This window comes from Corvus hawaiiensis, chromosome 6 (assembly GCF_020740725.1).
Source record: "Corvus hawaiiensis isolate bCorHaw1 chromosome 6, bCorHaw1.pri.cur, whole genome shotgun sequence".
Lineage (NCBI taxonomy): Eukaryota > Metazoa > Chordata > Aves > Passeriformes > Corvidae > Corvus > Corvus hawaiiensis.
The window spans coordinates 28005510-28023358 of NC_063218.1; the positions used below are offsets into that span (position 1 = coordinate 28005510).

A 17849-nucleotide genomic window follows, 5' to 3' on the forward strand; every position below is an offset into this window, starting at 1 on the left:
TCAATAATAAATCCAAAATAATTCTCAAAGGTAGATTTTGAAATTATTCTCAAAAATAGGTCTCAGTACAAAAAAAGCCTCCAGATACTAATTACTCTTATTTTTTTTTTTTTAATTATTATTTACTCCACACCTATAGACAAAATGCACAAATCTGAGGTAAACAGAATGAGCTATCATTCAAGTACATTTCTAATATTGGTTTTATAAAATAAACTTGAGGAAATAAAGGCAACTTAAGGCTATCTAAATATTTAAAAAAAGTTTTTTAAAAATCTGTTTTAGATTCCTTACAGTAGGATCATATACCACTCTGCACTGAACACCTACACCACCTTGTGGAGAAAAACCGGAAAAAGTATTTTTAGAAGTTCAAACTAAAACCACAATTGGTTTTAAAACACATTAAAAGCACTTCTTTTTCAAAGTTGAATTGCACTTAATGGAACTTGGCTATTACATAACATACAGATCATGAGCTACTGAAGAAAAAGGCAGGATTGCTGAATTAGCTATCTTTAGATGATATCAAGATTTCAACTTCTTAAATATTTTAGAAATTATTGCTAAATAAAACTTCTAGAGAAAATCTTCCAAGTTGTTCTTTACTAAAACAACTTCCAAATAAAAAAGACAAAACAGATTTTGGATTAAGAGAGAATCTGGTAATAAGTTTAACAACAAACTGAGTGAAAAAATAGTTTTGGTAACAAAATCAGATTTATCCTTACCAGAACATCATGAACTAAAGCTTGGTATGTCCAAGTATGATGTAGAGGAGTTGCTAAATCTATGTTTCTGTCAACAAGGACTAATAGGGGCCTTTGGAAGCTGAAAAGATGACACTTTGTTAGTACTTCTTTAAACATGGTTAAAACATCCCAGTAACATCCTGAGTGATATCAGCCACCTCCTCTATCATATTTCAAGATAAAAGCAAAACCGCCTACTGCTGAGCTACTCCAGCCTGCCCCAAAGTCACTGGGTCTGATCACTATGATAAATTACACAAATCAAATCTTAGTAATGATAAAAATATTATTTTATTTTGTACTAAGTGAAATTACCACTATATAAATACTGAGCAGAAGTCAAAACACTGAACAGCAACTAGCTTTTTAGGTATTAACCAATACACCGTTGTGTGGATACACATTTGAGTTCCAAACAACCGTTTCAGTGGTAATATTTAATTCCCATTACAATCCTCAAACATAAAATCTCACTTCCAAGGGTTTTTAAGTTAATTTTTCTCTTTGCTTGTATATAAAGTCCATAAAAAAATAAATTATGAACTTCTGAGACGCACTGTGGTAATTCCATCAGTACCCAATTTTGTGGTAAAAGAATGCATTCATGCCTAAAGGTCTTGAGTTACAGCTACATGAAAAATTTATAGTGAAGATAGCGAGACTGTGAGCTGACAGAACATTATTACATATATTTCTCTTAAGTACATTATTTCTGCAAACATGCCAGTTAAAGTGCCTTTGAACAGAGTAAAAGCATTTAAATTCCATGCTCTGGATTTCCTTAAAGTATATTCACTTAAATATATAATCTCAAAAACCTTAGTCACCTGATTCTGAAAAACCAAACTAGAGACCTGAAGCCATTCAACTGCTTAAACTTTCCTATGCTTCCTTTACTTTGCATTTTAATTTTGAGGGCAATGATGCTACACTACCAGGAAAACAAGCCACGCCTCTGAAGGAAAAGCAGTGCTTACAATTCACTTCCCATGAAAATGAAGAAACTGGTATTTCACAACTATTCTCTCTCCTTTCAAGCTCATTCCTTTTGCCAGCTTTGATGTTTTTGTGCCTTTTATCCAAGTTCTGATTTTAATCTGAGATAAAAGTGTGATGACTGTTTTATACCCAGTTAGGAGATTATAAACTTCCTTCAGCTACAGTCTTGCCAATACATGTCCTCTTTTCCATGTACAGTATAAACTCCTATAATACACCTTCCTAAGGCAGCCTGTGGAGTATTCAGCTATCTGGGGGCAACAGTATACAGGGATGCTACTGAGAACACATTATCAGATGCACACAAGCATCTTTAAAGGATTCAAATGGTCATGACTTTAACAGACCTTAATTATCCAAGTGGTAGTCCTCAAGCAGTCCTCCTCTGGTCAAGAGGGGGATCAGCTGAGAAACACTTGCTTTTGACATAACTAAACTGGTAACACTGTTCACAGACAAGAAAATGGGTCCTTCTTTCTTTCAAAGGAGATATGTTCTTTTGCTAAGAGGTATGTTCAGGCACGTGACGGCATTTCATGGTCCTGTAAACAGAGTGTATTTGCAGAAGTTTGGCTCTTGCTGGGTTTAGAAGCTGAACAAAATTAACTGGTTCATAACATAATTTTTGACTTACTGTCCTAGGACCATACTCTTACTAGTTATAGAAGTTTTAAAATGGGTTATGCTGTGAGACGGGAAAACTCCCTTAAAAGTATGTAAATTCCTTTAATATAGAATTTGAACCACATCCATGTCAATACAGTTTTCAATACAGTGGCGACTTACCAAGACAACTGAAATATGAAAAATAAAATTACTAACACAATACCTGAACTGGCCAGCTCCAAGTGTGTCACCTGTAAAAAGACTGTTTCTGGCATCTCTTAGATTCTCTCTGAGCTTCTTATCCAATTTCTAAGGAGGGGAAAAACAGAACCACTTTTAACAAACCTATGGCTTCCTAACCTCTCTACATGATCAACATTAAAAGACTTATTGTGCTGTTTTTGTAGTTTATAAATGTCTTCACTGCAGGAAGATTAGGTCCAGTGCACATGGGAAAGAATGAAATCTTACATCTATTTTCTCCCTCCAGCATTTATATCGATGTCCAGGACTACACTGAAGATGTTTCCTTTATGCCTACTAATCTCCTGCCAGACAATTAGCACCTTTTCCCTAAACATGCAAGTAGAAAACACCAGTAGGAGGCATCAAGAGGGAACCACAGCAGAAGCAGTAAATTAGGCTGTCAGACACTGCCCCACAATTGTTTTATAAAAATGAGATTATCCTCAATATGAGTGTATGCACACTGTATGCTTAGGTTTAATCAGTATTATCATTTCACTGACAAAGAAGATGCAAAGAAGATGGAAGAAATGAACCACAGTGACTCCTAATGAAGACAGTTCTGTAGAGATTGCTAATTGTGATTTCTTTTAGTCATTTTATCCCTATTTGATGATCAAATTCAATGTCAGTTTAATTTGATATACTAAAAACCTCTTGTACTTACAGGGTTTCCCAGCAAGATAGGTAAAAATGTCTTACTGATACACAGAGAGTAACACAGGCCTGACAGCCACTTTTTAAACTGTGTAGATGCATCTTAATTATAATGTCTGTCAGAAAATCTTGATAAACTCTAGCTTAGGAATTATTATTTAAGTTTCTCATAATTTGATTCCCTAACATTACAGTTTCTACAGAAGTTCCATGGAACTGAAATCCGAGAAAGGAAAATGGATGTATCTCTTTTCCAGTTTTATTTCCTCTACAAGGAAAAGGATACAATGACACTAGATCTCTGCCTAGTACCGAGAAAAGTCAAAGTAATGTTTGGAAAGTTTTAAAGCAATGACAGGTGTTTAGAAAAACAGTTCTTACCACTGCCACCATTTCAGCTGCAGTTCCTCTTGAGCATCTGATTATAGGAATAGCGCCTAATAAAAGATACATTGACTTCTACATGCATTGTAATTTTCAGATTCTGTATTACTTTACTTTTTATAAATAATTTTTACTAACATTCTGAGATTAAATACAAACTTTTCTCTTGCAGTCTTTATCTATGAAACAAAAAATGCTATATACAAATATTAAATAGAGTTTTACAAAAGTAAGTGAATACCCCAGACAGCAATTTATGAGAAATACAGTGTATACTAGAAAGAAAGCTAATGTACTGTGGAGGGGACAAACTATCTTGTACAGATGCATTAAAAGTTATTTTTCAAAAGGTTAGAAGTCCCTTGAACACAGTAGTAAGTATTATGCCACCACCACCAGCACAATATATCTGTTACAACTCACTGCATGGTAATGCTATTTTCAAAAGCACATTTTCCATTGGCTTTCAGGTTTTGAAATATTTAGCTACTGTTTCTCACTTATCTATACAAATAGGAAAATTCCAAAACCATACAGTTTAAGTGACTGAGGAAAAACATTCAATTTGTATCAACTAACACTTGAAAGAACTGAATAGGTCCAAGGAAATCTCTCTTGAACAGACTGCCCCACAGCAATCCCCAACTCCCCTTGTAGGCCAGCTATCTCAGACAGACCAGTTTCAGTTAGAGCTTAAGTTAAATGTCATCACATGAAAAATGTATCAGCTAAGCATCAAGGAAACTCACAATAAAATAAGCAAACTTAATATATCTTCCTATTCCTGGAGTTATTTCAGTTAGATCTTTGCAGGGTCTGTGAGAGGAGTTTTTTTTCTTCTAATTCTGCAGTGGGTTTTTTTTAAAACTTTGGTTTTGTTTTTTTTTTTTTAAGAATGACAAATCCAAACTCAAAGCACTATTATCTTCACTGCAAACTAGGATTTTGTTAAAACAGTGAACCCAAACCTTTGCATTTCAGTATTCTTCTCCCATTCATACTGAAGACTAAGACTCAAATCCCATGAAGGACAGCCCTTATTGTACTTTACAGTGATATAAAGCAATAATTTGAGCAAGATCATTATCTCACTCTGTGAATTATTGAGATTTTGGTCACAGATTGAATTCTGCATTTAATTTTCTATATGAAATCACTAGACTTCTAGTTATCTCACTGAATACGGAAAATATGCTAGAATTTGGAAACTTACCAAGTGTAACAAAAAAACAGAAGAGACTATCAACAATAGTGTCCATTATAGTTTCCATTTCTGTGTCTGTTATATCTGGTCGGTTAATGGCTAAAACAGTGTGGAAAAAAAAAATAGGGTTAAATAAGTTCATGCCACTTTAATACTGAGAAGGCAAACCTCTTCTAACCTGATGGCTGTTAGTAGTCAACAGATTTTGGTGCAGAAGAGATTACATCCTGAAATGCCCCTCTTAGCACATCTATTAGTTTCCACCCCCCCTTTTTTTTTTTTTTTTTTTTTTTTTTTTTTTTTTTTGAGAAAAAAATTGGGAGAACTTAATTAATGCTTGCTGTATAAGGTCAAACACTACACAATCATTTCCAAGTCTCTCTGACTGCATATGTTATCTTTTGGATTGTGTTAGTATTGCATTAACAAAAAACCTACTAAGAAACATGTTCTAGAAGAGAAATGGCCATCCACTTGACAAACATTTTTCAGGAAAAAAATCCTCAAAAATTACCTGTGTAGTTTAATTATAGTATGTAGTTATCTATATTCAGAATTTCTAAATCCCACCTCTTGTATCGAGATTCCTTTTTTTTCTCATAAATTTACTGTCAGTCTCTAGATTAGGGGTAATTCCCAAGTTATAAAACATTTTACTTGACAGGAAAGAGAGATTTCCCTCCCACATTTACGTCAGAACAGAAGACATGCAGCAACATTTCTCTTAAGTAACTAACCCTGACAAGAATATAAGAGCCAACAGGCAACATCAAACCAAATCTTATCATAGACCTCAAGTCAAGCACTATCTCAGGATTCATGCCATAAATTCTATCCTTGTTTGTTTTACTTTACCTTTAAAAATTTTTCTCATAATTATCTGTCATATCCTCTTTCTTCAAAAATTAATTTCAAAGCTCTAAACATTAATAAGCCTTCCATTCTAAATTTATGCATGGCCAGCCATAACCATTCTCTAACTTTAAAGGTGCTTTTTTTCCCCCCCATCTTTTCTCCTCTAAGAACTTTAGAGATGTGGATTATATTTCAGCAACTATACTTAGCAAGCCAAAGTTTTGACTAGGCTGACAGCAGCAATAGAAGTTTCAAGTTTCTGAAATACCAGCACCAAGAAAGGCAGACCATTCCCAAAATCTGTATTTTTCTGTAATGACAAAGCTTTGAAATTCACTGGGGCTATAATTCTGTACTTATCTCCAACTAATGGTCTCCCAGTTTATAGGGGTGAAAAAACCTTACTTTTACTCTCTTGCCTTTTCCAATTCTAAAATTTAATTCCCATCATGTTATTATGTTTAAAGTACTCATTTCTGATGTTCCTGTAATCTGCATACTGTCAGTGCCTTCTAATTTTGTCTAACATGCACATTTTATGAGCACATTCCTTTTCTTGTACCATAGCAACCAACACAGATACTCAGTATTACTGCTCCTTAGATCAACCTTTGGGAAACTTCATTAAGAATCTTTTGGTAAAATGTTCTACCATGTTTTCTATACATTTCTCTCTCTCCACTCTAAGAAGGTTATGGGGAATGCATCTATTACAGAAAAGAAAGCATAGGTCTCCTACATTTTTCTGTTGTACTGCAAAATTCAATCAAATTGTAAAGAATGGTAAAGAAGCATTCAAATAGCATGAAACAGCATATCTCAAATATCAACTTTATACCAATATTACTCATTTATTCTTTCTTCTACACAGTCTTAGAGAAACAGAACCAGAGAGAGCCTGAGGGACTATCTAGTTGGTCCTCCTTTCCAAAGATGAGTTAAACCCATGTAATTTCTGCATCTAAACCAATTCAAATAGCTTCCCAGACATAAAAATACCATAACATTTACAGGTAATCTAATATTTCACTATTTTTAAAATTAGAAAGTGCCCCTAATATCTGGTCAGAAACTTTCTCGTTGCATTTAAACTCATCACTTCTTGTCCCTTACTAAACAAAGGGCATGTATTATGCCCCTTCTGTCTACGAAAGTCTTTCACATAATTGAAGGATTTTATCATGCTTATTTGTCCTGACATTACCTCTCTGTAAAAGCAGTCATATAGCCAAGAAATCACAGAACTGAAATTTAACCTGTTTTGTTATATCTGCTCTTGGTTCACCCATTCAGATACATTCGTGGGCACGCAGCAGTGCTGCTGCAAGAACAGCAGCCATCACTCAGTACCCTCAGATTTACACTGACTTTTGTAGATGATGAAACTGGCAGTCTCCTGCTATACTCTCCACAGGCAAAAAAGCCCACTTCTTCTTCACCTCTGCACTCCTACTGACTGTCTGTGTCAGATCTAGAACTCACACAATAAGACAGATCAGCCACTGAGCTCTAATGGAAAACTCATCACTCTCTGTGGGAGATCAGGTTTCTGTTCCATGAGCTTTTGGAAACAGCCCACTTCTACATTGGTTTAAACATGGTGGCAAATTTCAGCGGCCCCAGAGAGGAAAACAAGCCAGATAGAAACTGATGGGTGCAAAACGTTTTCAGTCATTTAAATTCAAATTCCTTGTTAGCACAAGCAATCTTATGACAGTCAATTAAGTATCTTTATATACACAGGAACGCATCACAAAACAATTATTTTTAAAACTCTTAACATCAGGTTTTAGTGAAAAAAATAAAGTCTGCTTTTCAAACAAAAATGCCCTTCACTCTGCCAATGGAATCAATCCCCAGTGTGAGACACAACTCAGTATTATTGATCCGGTTTTAAAGAAAGGTACTGAGTTTGGATATTGGGCAAGAGAGGAGAAAAATCTCACTGCCAAATATTATACATACAGAGACTTCTCATCTCTACCTGGTCACTAGGGAGTATTCCACGCACCAAGAATTAGCTGTGTGACACTGTGACTATACTAAAGTAATGAGGAGCTGCTGCAAAAACAGGACTATCTTAACTTTTGCCTCTTCCGTTGCATTGCATTTGTACATCACACAAAGGAGTTGGTATTTTCTAAGGAAAGAGTCAATTAAACACACACTGCAGCTCTGAAATTACTGGTTCTCTGGAGGAGAGGAAGAACGAAACTACAGCAGAGGCAGCAAGACAACATACCTTGTAACATCCAGAGTAAGGGGCAGGAGTGGTGGAGTGGCAGTTCCCTGTACATTTATCACAATTAATGGGTCAGAGGAGTACATAAAATCAGCACAATGGAGGGAGGAAGATCACGTGGATAATAATGACAACTAGTATGTATGTTGACTTGAGCAGCCATAGCACCAAAGCAACTGACCTAAGGCAGCCACTTGCTTTTCCCACTAGGTTCCAAATCAAGTTGAACAGAAGTCTTGAGAAGAAAAAGAGTTCCAGGAGGCTGACTTCACTTGCAACTCTGAAACTTTGTGAAGAAGCTGACATGCTTGGCTCACATGCTTGCAGAAGCAATCAGCATTGCTTATTGTCTAGAATGCCCTTTCCCATCCATAGTGACTATCTAATGTGAAAACAATATGTAATTTTTCCAACATTATTCCTTGTATAAAAAGTGTTATTATCCATAAATGTCTATACCACAGTTTTCCTTTGTTATTTAAAAATACGTATTTATTTTTCAGTATCCTAATCACCATGTGATAAAGATGCTGAAATGAGTATCTAAGAACTGCTTCTTTCATGACTTTATACATCTAACAGGTTATCCTGAATTCTGAGCAGATCAAAGCAAAATGAACTAATTGCTGGTTATTAGCTACAAATTCAAAAGTAAATTTCAACTTCAGACATTCTGGTATAATTTCCATATAAATTTACTTACCACGATATGAAACAAGTTCTTTGTTTTGGTTACACAATACAAACATATCATCTTCTAAAGTAATAAAATTAAGATATTGATCAAACACCTAGAAATCAAGGAATAATGGTCAGAATAGTCCAGAGTGAAGCATAACAAAAAAATATGTGATTAACTGCTACTTAATTTTGAACATTTTACAGGAATACCTATTCAAAGAAATAAATGCAAGATATAATTTATGAATTAAAAAGCTTGTGTAAGGATTCAATGATTAACACAAAATATTAAGAGGACTGAAAAGTGCCAGAACTGTCCAACTGTTTCCGTGGACAAAGTTCTAGTAGCCAAGTATGACTGAAAAAACGCATATGGAGGACATTTCATTATTGTAGGTTCACTTTTTATGAATATGAAGGACTACAACATAATCAGCACTGAGCTCTCAGGCAAGAGAGAGGAAAGAGGGCAATATCTGAACAGTAAGATATTACAACTCATGACTTCTAACTTTTCTGTAACACACCTGTACATTCGGGAAAAAGTTAAACTTCTCTATAGCACAAACTATTAATGAGACATCACAGCCAAAAAACAGATTTAGGAAAGTTAATTTCCTGCTGCTGACGACCTAAGGCTTAAACAAAACTAGTAGTGTTCATTTTATTTCACAATGGGTTCTTTCTCTCATGCCAGTAGTACTTATCAGAGTGAGAAAAAGTGAATGTATTTATTACTTAATAATTTACAGGTTTCGGTACAGCCATTCAACAAAAATAAAAGTAAATCCCTAAAACATGCCTTTAAATCACAGAGGTATAGGAGTGTAAAAAAGTGTGTATATATGAAATATTATTTCAAATGAGAACTGCACTCACACTGCTTTTTTTGTGTATTTAGGAGCTAAAACCCCACCCCAAGATATATGCACTGAAAGCACTCATTCAGCTGATGAGATCAGGAATACTCTGAAACCACTGTTATTTCTCCTCTTATCATTCAGCACAAAAGTCCTGCAGCATTTGGAGTAATGACAGCTGAAGTATGGTACTAAGCTGCATTACTGGGATGCCTGTAGGTTCTGTTTTTTCCCCAGCATGCCTGAAGATAAGAATGCAGTAACACCTGTAACGGTATTAACATTAGGGACTGGGGGACTTTCTTACCTTAGCCACTTGAGTTACTGCATTAGCACCTATAGCAGCATTTGCAATATCTTCCAGTTTACTTCTCGAAATGGCAGAAATGAAGTTTAAATAGTAAGATTCATAAAGCTGGTTTCGAAGATCCTAAAAGAAAGAAAAATCACAACACTTTTCCTGAATAAGTACTAATACATTCCTGACTAATTAAAAGAAGAAATCATACTTTTACTATGTGATGTTAAAGTTATCCACAGTCAAACTAAATCTTCAGAAGTGCTTAGCTGTCTCTTCATACAGCTCTTTACACAGTGTTTTGATTACATGTCCAGATATAAACAACCTAACACAGAACTGCAAAACAACAGGAAATGACATTTAAGCTGAAAGACAGCAATTACTATTCCACACCTTACTGCTGACCAAAAAATATCCTTTGCTCTTCTCCTTCCTTTGGCAAAGATGTCAACCTTCCATCTCCTTCCCAAGAATGTGAAAATTTGAGATTAGCCTAATCCAGTCTTCCCACTCAAAGCAGTATCAAACTGTGCAGGTGATTTAGGATTGTGTCCAGTCAGGTTGTGAACCTCTCCAAGGACAGAGACTCCACAAACTGTCCAGGCAATCTGTTCCAGTGTTCAGCCACTCTCATTAAAATAACTTTTTCTAATGTTAAATGGAGTATTTGTACCCACTGCCTCCTGATATATTCACCCTTCTACTCGCTGGGAAACTGAAGTTTTGCATAATATTTTGGGTAATATTTTTCTGAAAAGTATGTGCTAATAACAGTCACACTCTGGTGAGTGCAGGATTCCTTCACACACCCTGTTGTGTGGACTCCTTTGAAACATTACACATGCAAGTTACCTGGCACATTCGGTCAATATTTTCTTCTGTTGGCATTACAAAGTAAACAGCTGGAACATCTGGAATAGCATCCCGATCTGAATGCAAAAGCCTGACAGTAAGAAAAAAGACATCTCTAACGTGCTGTTTCTCTGATATGTGTAAAATTATACAAGTTAAAGTAACTATTTATTTGTACAGACAAATATAATTTCCTACAATTTCTTTCTATATTTAGCCAGAGTTTTAGCAAGAAAGAAAATCACATTTGTATATATTTTGGCTGAATATATTAATAGATGTTTTCAAAGTTTATTCAAAGCTTGAAAAAAGGCTTTAAAAATCTTCAAGAGGAAGCTAAAATACTGCATCCACAAAGTTCATATGTGAACTGTTGACATGGTAAAAAACCACTGTATATTTCATTCTATTAAACTTGCCTTTCCTGCTCAAAGGCAAGGTGCTTAGATGTTTTTCTCACGTTTCTGCTGATGTGTCAGCATATTAAACTGTGCTTCCATTTCTAGTCTTCACTTAGCAAAAGTTAATAAACTTGTAAAAAAATAAATGTATGTTCAAAGTTTCTTCACTACTATTACCACAGCTAAGGAATGACAGTGGACTAGGTAAATGGAATCTGGTGAAAAAGAAATGAGAAATCTCTTAAAATAATACTTATAGATTTCATATGTTTGACAGCAGACAAGTAAAATCTATGTGTAAAAAGATACACAAAGAACATACACAGTCTCATGAAACAGTTTGTGCCAATATAATTTTAACATGTATTATTAGAGAAGGATTTGTACAGACAAATTCCAAAGGAACACCTACTGGATAATTTTTATTTTTGAACAAGGGCCTCCTGAACCGAGCAAGAAATTCTACTGAACAGTGTTTGGAATTGTATCTTCACTCCCTGATTCTGAATAATGCCATCTGATTTTAGGAACAAGTCAGTGTATAATCTTTATTTTAGCAGTTATTTAGTAAATGATTTTTCACTGATTTGTTCATTATTTTAGGGAACATTAAAAAATGTTCTTTTTAGAAAAGTATTCCCAATTTTTTAAAAGTACTTACAGATGCAAAGTGATCCCCATATCTCTTAGCTCTTTCACTGACAGCAAAGGTGAGATGATATCTTGGCCAAATCTGTCATAAATGAGAACCTGAACAGATACACATCATCTTATAAAGTGCTGTAAAAAGTGGATGCTGTAGAATACAGTAGATACAGGAATTCAGGTTTAGGGAACTACTATCCTAACCTGAAAAGTGCTTCAAGAAATAAACATCTACCAATTTATAATAAATCATTCATTTGTCAAGGACTTCCATTTGTGCTTACAAATAAATAAAATATGAAAAAACCCAAAAAAACCCTCAGTGATAAAGGGGGAAAAAGAATCATCACTTCCATCTCCTGAAAAATGTCTTGTCAAACAAGAGTTTGCTGTCAGAAATTTGTTATTGTATGTGCAGTTTTTCTGACTGCATTTGGGAGAGAACAACAGGAAAATCAGGTAAGAGAAAAAAGGAATTAGTGAAAAAAGAAAACAGATGAAGAGACAGAATGTCAACTCCTCATGAACTACAAGTAATTTTAAAGGTAATAAAGCTAGCTTGAGCTCAGCTTTTTCAAGCTATCAATAGTTCTTCCATTGGGCTTCTTTCTGACTCAGGTATTTTTTCAGCAGTTCTGATATTCAATTTTGTGTATTTACAATACAGGAAAAAAAATTTTGCACAAGTTAATAACGTAAGACAGATGAACTTGATTTAGCTAAAATCTGCAAATTGGAACTTTTCTGAACATTATAAAATTCTCTTACTCTGGTTCCAAAAGTTCTTACCTTCCACACTGGTTCTCCTGTGCTGTTTTTAACAGGAGGAACATTGAAGTTCAGCATACGTTTCAAAGCCACTGGAAAATAAAGCCAAATAATGCTTTAATCTCTTTACACTTGACCAACAGCGATTAAACACGTTAGCAGGATTTTATTATACATTTCATTTGAGAGGAAAACCATCACAAAATATAAATGCAAGAAATCACATTTTCATTATTTTTATGCAGCTTTGACTGACAGGTGGCTCACATCAGCTAGAATTTATAGGCTCCAGAAGACACTGCAAAAAGAAAATAAGCAAGTTCTAAAACACTAACTCTTCTTAGTTATACAAGCTACATTCTAACATGGTTTGCCTTAAAAATAATTCCAGTATCTTCCTGAAGGTGCATTCTGTCCAGTGGGAACTAGTTTGCTTTATTCCCCTATCTGCTTTTCCTACCCCACAGGAACAACACTGTACACACCAAACAAAAAATACCTTTATGCCTGACTAAAATCAGTACACAGTTTGAAAGATTTTGAGAACTCACATGAAGAAATTGCTAGTTTAAGGGGTACAAAAATAGCCTTAGTTTGCAGCAGGAAAACTCTTTGAAACAGGAATGAACTTTTAACTAAACTTTCCATTCACCATACAGACCAAAGCAGATTGCTTCACCTACCACTAATTTATAAATCTATTATATAATGAATCCTTCCTCATTTATCTGATTAAACAACACAGTATGTGCTGATCTCCCAACTTTTGACTAGCAGCAGCAGACTATATGTGCTATAGTGGCTATTCTCTTAAAACTCGTAACAAAATCATCACAGAGTTTTGCAAAGAGGAAAAACCTGCAGAGATTAGAGCGATGTATACCACTTAGCTCATAAATGGAGAGTGCAGAAACTATTAACTTTTGACTCTGGCTGAATGAACATACTCAGTGCAGTTCTTGGGATCTACAGCATCACAGGTCATGTCAGGCTGGAGAAGACCTTGGAAGACCTCCAGTCTAACCTCCTGCCCAAGGAGGCTCAGCTCTGAGGCTAGGCCAGGCTGCTCAGGGCTTTATCCAGTCAAGTCTCCAGGGATGGAGATGCCACAATGACACTATGCAATCTGTGGCACTGATTGTCCTTGAGGAGAAAAAGCTTTTCCGGACATCCAGTTTGAACACCTTGTTTATGTTATGCAATTTATGCCTGTTGTGCTTCACCCTACTGCCATACACCACTACAAAGGGGTGTGGTTCCATCTTCTCAGTGCTGCCCATAGGTCTTGGGGAGCTGCTGTAGGGTCCACCCTGAAGCCACCTGGACAAAACTCCAGACAGAACAAGCTTTAGTGCTACAGCCTCACCAGAGACCCTGACCACCTTGGTAGTCCTGCTGACTCCCTCCAGCTAATGGTCCACTGGGACCCCTCACAAGCCTTTTCGACAGAGATGCTCTCTGGTCTGGCAACCCCCTACACTGCTGCCTGTACGTGCAAGGGGTTCTTCTTTTACAAGTGCAGGAATTTACATTTGTCATTGTTAAATTTCGTAAGATCTCTGCTTGCCCATTCCTCTTGCCAATCTAGGTGCCTCTAAATGGCAGCTCTGCCCTCAAGTAGAAGAGATTTCCCTAGTTTGCTGTCACCTGCACACTTAATCAGACTACACTCTGACTTGTCCTCCAGGTGACTGACAGACATTTTAAACAGGAGAGGTCACAGAATACACTCATGCAGTGCTCCAGTTGTTACCAGCCTCTAGGTAATTATGTCTGATTAATTACAACTCTCTGAGCCTGACCATCCAACCAGTTTTTTTAATGTAGCTGGTTGTTCGTTCATGTAGTCCATGATACCCTAACTTGGCTGTAACACCACAGTGTCAAAAGCTTCGCTGAAGTCAAGGTAAATCACATACTCTACTGTCCTGTTGCCTACAAATCCAGTCATTCTATCACTGAAGGTAATTAGGCTGGTCAGGCATGATTTACCATACATAAATTCATGCATGCGTTTTCCTTAATGTGATGTGAAGTATCTTCCAATAGGATTCACTCAATGATTGACTCCAAAGTGACACTAAGGCCTGGAAGCATTTGTAGGTGAAGACTGAAGCAAAAGCAGCACTGGTTACCTCAGCCCTATCTGTGTCTATCACCACTAAAAGACCAGCTCCATTTAGCAATGATCCAACATTTTTTCTTACTCACATTTCTGCTACTAATGCTACATCAGAAGCACTTCTCCTTTCTTTAGATACATGCTGCACAGCTCAACCTCAGTAGAACTTTGGCTTTCCTAACACCACCTCTATCCATGGCCAGGCAGTGTTTCTGATGTCCTGCTTCCTCCTGTGTACTGCCCTTTCAAATGACATTACTAGCAGGGAAACACGAATGTAGGAAAATCCAAGCTAGCACTGAGTTCTGAGTCTTGCTGCGCTCCAGCCTTCCACTTGCTTCATACTTTTTTCTTGTTTTTTAAAGACCATGGAGGCAGCCCTGAAAGTTGATTACAGGCTGCTCCTGGATTCTTTGGCACCTCACTGCTGGTGACATCTTCAGTCATATGAACAATTTTATATAAAGCTGTATGGCTATGTACTTTGGAACTACTGGAGCTGCAGCAGCTACATTGCAGAGTTTATCATCTAAAGTAAAACTTGGCATAAGCTCTCTGCTAAGAAAGAGTAATCAGACTAGTAATGTGCTGTCACAATCATGTTAACATTCAGCAAGTGTCCAAGTTTCTTTTTTTGTATTCACACTGCCATTTCATTTACATTAATGCTAAATGTTCTCTGGGGCAAGGATCACATTTTTACTGTGCTTGCACAATGATATGCTTTGGTTATGAAACCAATCCTGGTTATGAACCAGCATAAAGGTCACAACAGATGGTGCACATGCATGGTAATACCATCACTAAATGATAAGAAACATTTTTCTGAGTATCTTTTAGTTGTTGAATCTAGCTCCCAACAGAAGACAACATGGATTCATGTGTAAAGGCTGACTGAAATAATCAAGTAACAACTGTTGGTGACATGGACAGTGGGACTGAGTGCACCTGCAGCAAGTTTGCCAACAACATCAAGCTGTGTGTGGTCACAAAATCACAGAGTCATTTAGGTTGGAAAAGACCTCCAAGATCAGTGAGTCCAACCTTTGACTGATCACCACCTTGTCAACCAGATCACAGCACCAGGTGATATGTCCAGCTGAACACCTCCAGGGATGGTGACTCTACCACCTCAATGGGCAGTCCATTCCAATGTTTAACCCCTTCCACGAAGAAATTCCTCCTCAATAAGCTGGAGAGAAGAGAAGCCATCCAGAGGCACCCTGACAGGCTTGAAAAGTGGGCCTGTGCAAACCTCAGGAAGTTCAGCAAGGCCAACTCCAAGTTCCTGCAGCTAGGGCAGGGCAATCCCAAGCACAAATACAGGCTGGGCAGAGAATGGATTTACAGCAACCCTGGGGAGGACCTGGGGGTGTTGGTGGAGGAGAAGCATGACATGACCTGGCAATGTGCACTTACAGCCCAGAGAGCCAACTGTACTCTGGGCTGCATCCAAAGCAGTGTGGCCAGCAGGGTGAGGGAGGGGATTCTCCCCCTCTGTTTTCCTCTGGTGAGATCCTACTTGGAGTGCCGTGTCCACATTTGGGCCCAGTATAAGAAGAACTTGAACTTGTTGGATTAAGTCCAGACGAGGACCACTAAGATGATCAGAGGGCTGGAGTACCTCTTCTGTGAGGAAAGGCTGAGAGAGGTAGGTTTGTTCAGCCTGCAGAAGAGAAGGCTCCAGGGAGACCTTATAGCATCTGCCAGTATCTAAATGGAGTTAACAAGAATCCTGGAGAGGGACTTTTCACAAGAGCATGTAGGGACAGCACAAGGGAGAATGGCCTTAAGCTAAGAGAGTAGCTTTAGATTAGATACAAGGTAAAAATTCTTCCCTATGAGGTTGGTGAGGCTCTGGAACCGGTTGTACAGAGACCTGTGGATACCCCATACCTGGAAGTGTTCAAGGACAGGCTGGATGGCGCTTTAAGCGACCTGATCTAGTGAAAGGCGTTCCTGCCCATAGCAGGCAGTGAATTAGAATGAGATGATCTTCAAGGTCCCTTTCAACCCAAACCACTCCATGAACGTGGTGAAAGAGAATAGAAAAGAATAAAGTTGTACAGAATATGAGCTCAAAGAAAATGGGCTTTATCAGAAAGACAGCAAAGAGAAGATAAGCAAAGGACTGCAGAGTAACATCAAATAGCACTATCAATGGTAGATGCCACAGGAATGAGATTACAAAACAGACTGGTACCAAAAAGTGAAGCATACTAGTAAATATTTAAGGTCCACGGAGACTGTGACAGTTGTCAAGGAGAAAGTGACATGATTACAGCTCAACTACTGACTACAACTTTTGCAAGCAAGGGAAGTAGAGGACTACAGAGTTGACATCCCCTGTGCTTTAGGAGTATGTTCAAGGCTTTACAAAACAGCATCAAGGTAGAGAAGAATCAATTAAGGATTCTCACCCATGTGTAAGAAGGGATGGAATAACAAATCCTTTACTCGCAGAAATCCTAATGCACAATCAGTTTAGTTGTTAATATCGTATTCTCAGTTTCTTGAGGGTCAGCACACGCTCGCATGCTGCTGTATTGTCTTAACAAGGGCATAATAACAGCAGCTTTATTTTTGCACCATTAAACGCTGTTTTCCGTCGATCCTTCCCACCGGCAGAAGGAAGCCGAAACGGAGGGTGCGCTCCCACGGCCGCGGGAGAAGGCACCGCTCACGGCCCGGGGGCGCCTTCCACACCTCGGCGGCACCTATGCCCACGTCCCCGGGGCCTGGGGCCCAAGCGGGGCCGGGGTCCCTCTGCGAGAACTGCAGAACTCCGGAGCCCCGCCGTCCCGGGCCCGCCGCTGCAGAGGCGAAGAGAAGGCGGTAGAGGGGCCGCCACCCCGTTGCCGGGAGACCCAAGCCGGGTGAGAGGGCGCGAATCCCCGGCGGAGGCGCGGCGGCGCCCGCAGCCCGCCCCGGGGGACAGAGGCAGGCGCCGCAGCGGCAGCGTTCGGCCGGCTCCGCTCCCCGCCCGAGCGCCGGGAGGAGCCGGTGCCGCCCGCGCGGGAGGACCGCGGGCAGGCGCTCACCTGTCTGCTTCTCCCGGATCCCGGCCGCCATCTTCCCGCGCCGCCGGCCCGGCCGCCCCGCCCCGCCCGCCGCCTGCGCAGCCGCCGCGACACGTGGCGGACCCTGAGGCCGGGGGCGGGCCCGGCCCGGCTCCGCGGCAGCGGCGAGCCGGGAACGCCCGCCTACGATTGAAAACACGGGCCTGTGCTTTGCCCTGGCTGAGAACAGGGTGGGGACGGCCTTTTCCATCTTT

General features: G+C 38.6%; 1 protein-coding gene across 1 annotated transcript in view; it reads right to left on the reverse strand.

Annotated features, from left to right (window-relative positions):
* Positions 1 to 17669, reverse strand: part of SCFD1 (sec1 family domain containing 1) — a 52665-nt gene extending 34996 nt beyond the window's left edge. Inside the window, exons 1-10 of the mRNA XM_048306554.1 lie at positions 17617 to 17669; positions 12475 to 12545; positions 11702 to 11790; positions 10640 to 10730; positions 9794 to 9916; positions 8649 to 8736; positions 4858 to 4947; positions 3642 to 3697; positions 2581 to 2666; positions 732 to 831 (exon numbers count right to left, since the gene is read on the reverse strand). Of these exons, the coding sequence (XP_048162511.1) occupies positions 732 to 831; positions 2581 to 2666; positions 3642 to 3697; positions 4858 to 4947; positions 8649 to 8736; positions 9794 to 9916; positions 10640 to 10730; positions 11702 to 11790; positions 12475 to 12545; positions 17617 to 17647 (825 nt within the window). The 5' untranslated portion in view covers positions 17648 to 17669. The remainder of the gene's footprint in view (positions 1 to 731; positions 832 to 2580; positions 2667 to 3641; positions 3698 to 4857; positions 4948 to 8648; positions 8737 to 9793; positions 9917 to 10639; positions 10731 to 11701; positions 11791 to 12474; positions 12546 to 17616) is intronic.
* Between the last annotated feature and the right edge of the window lie 180 nt (positions 17670 to 17849).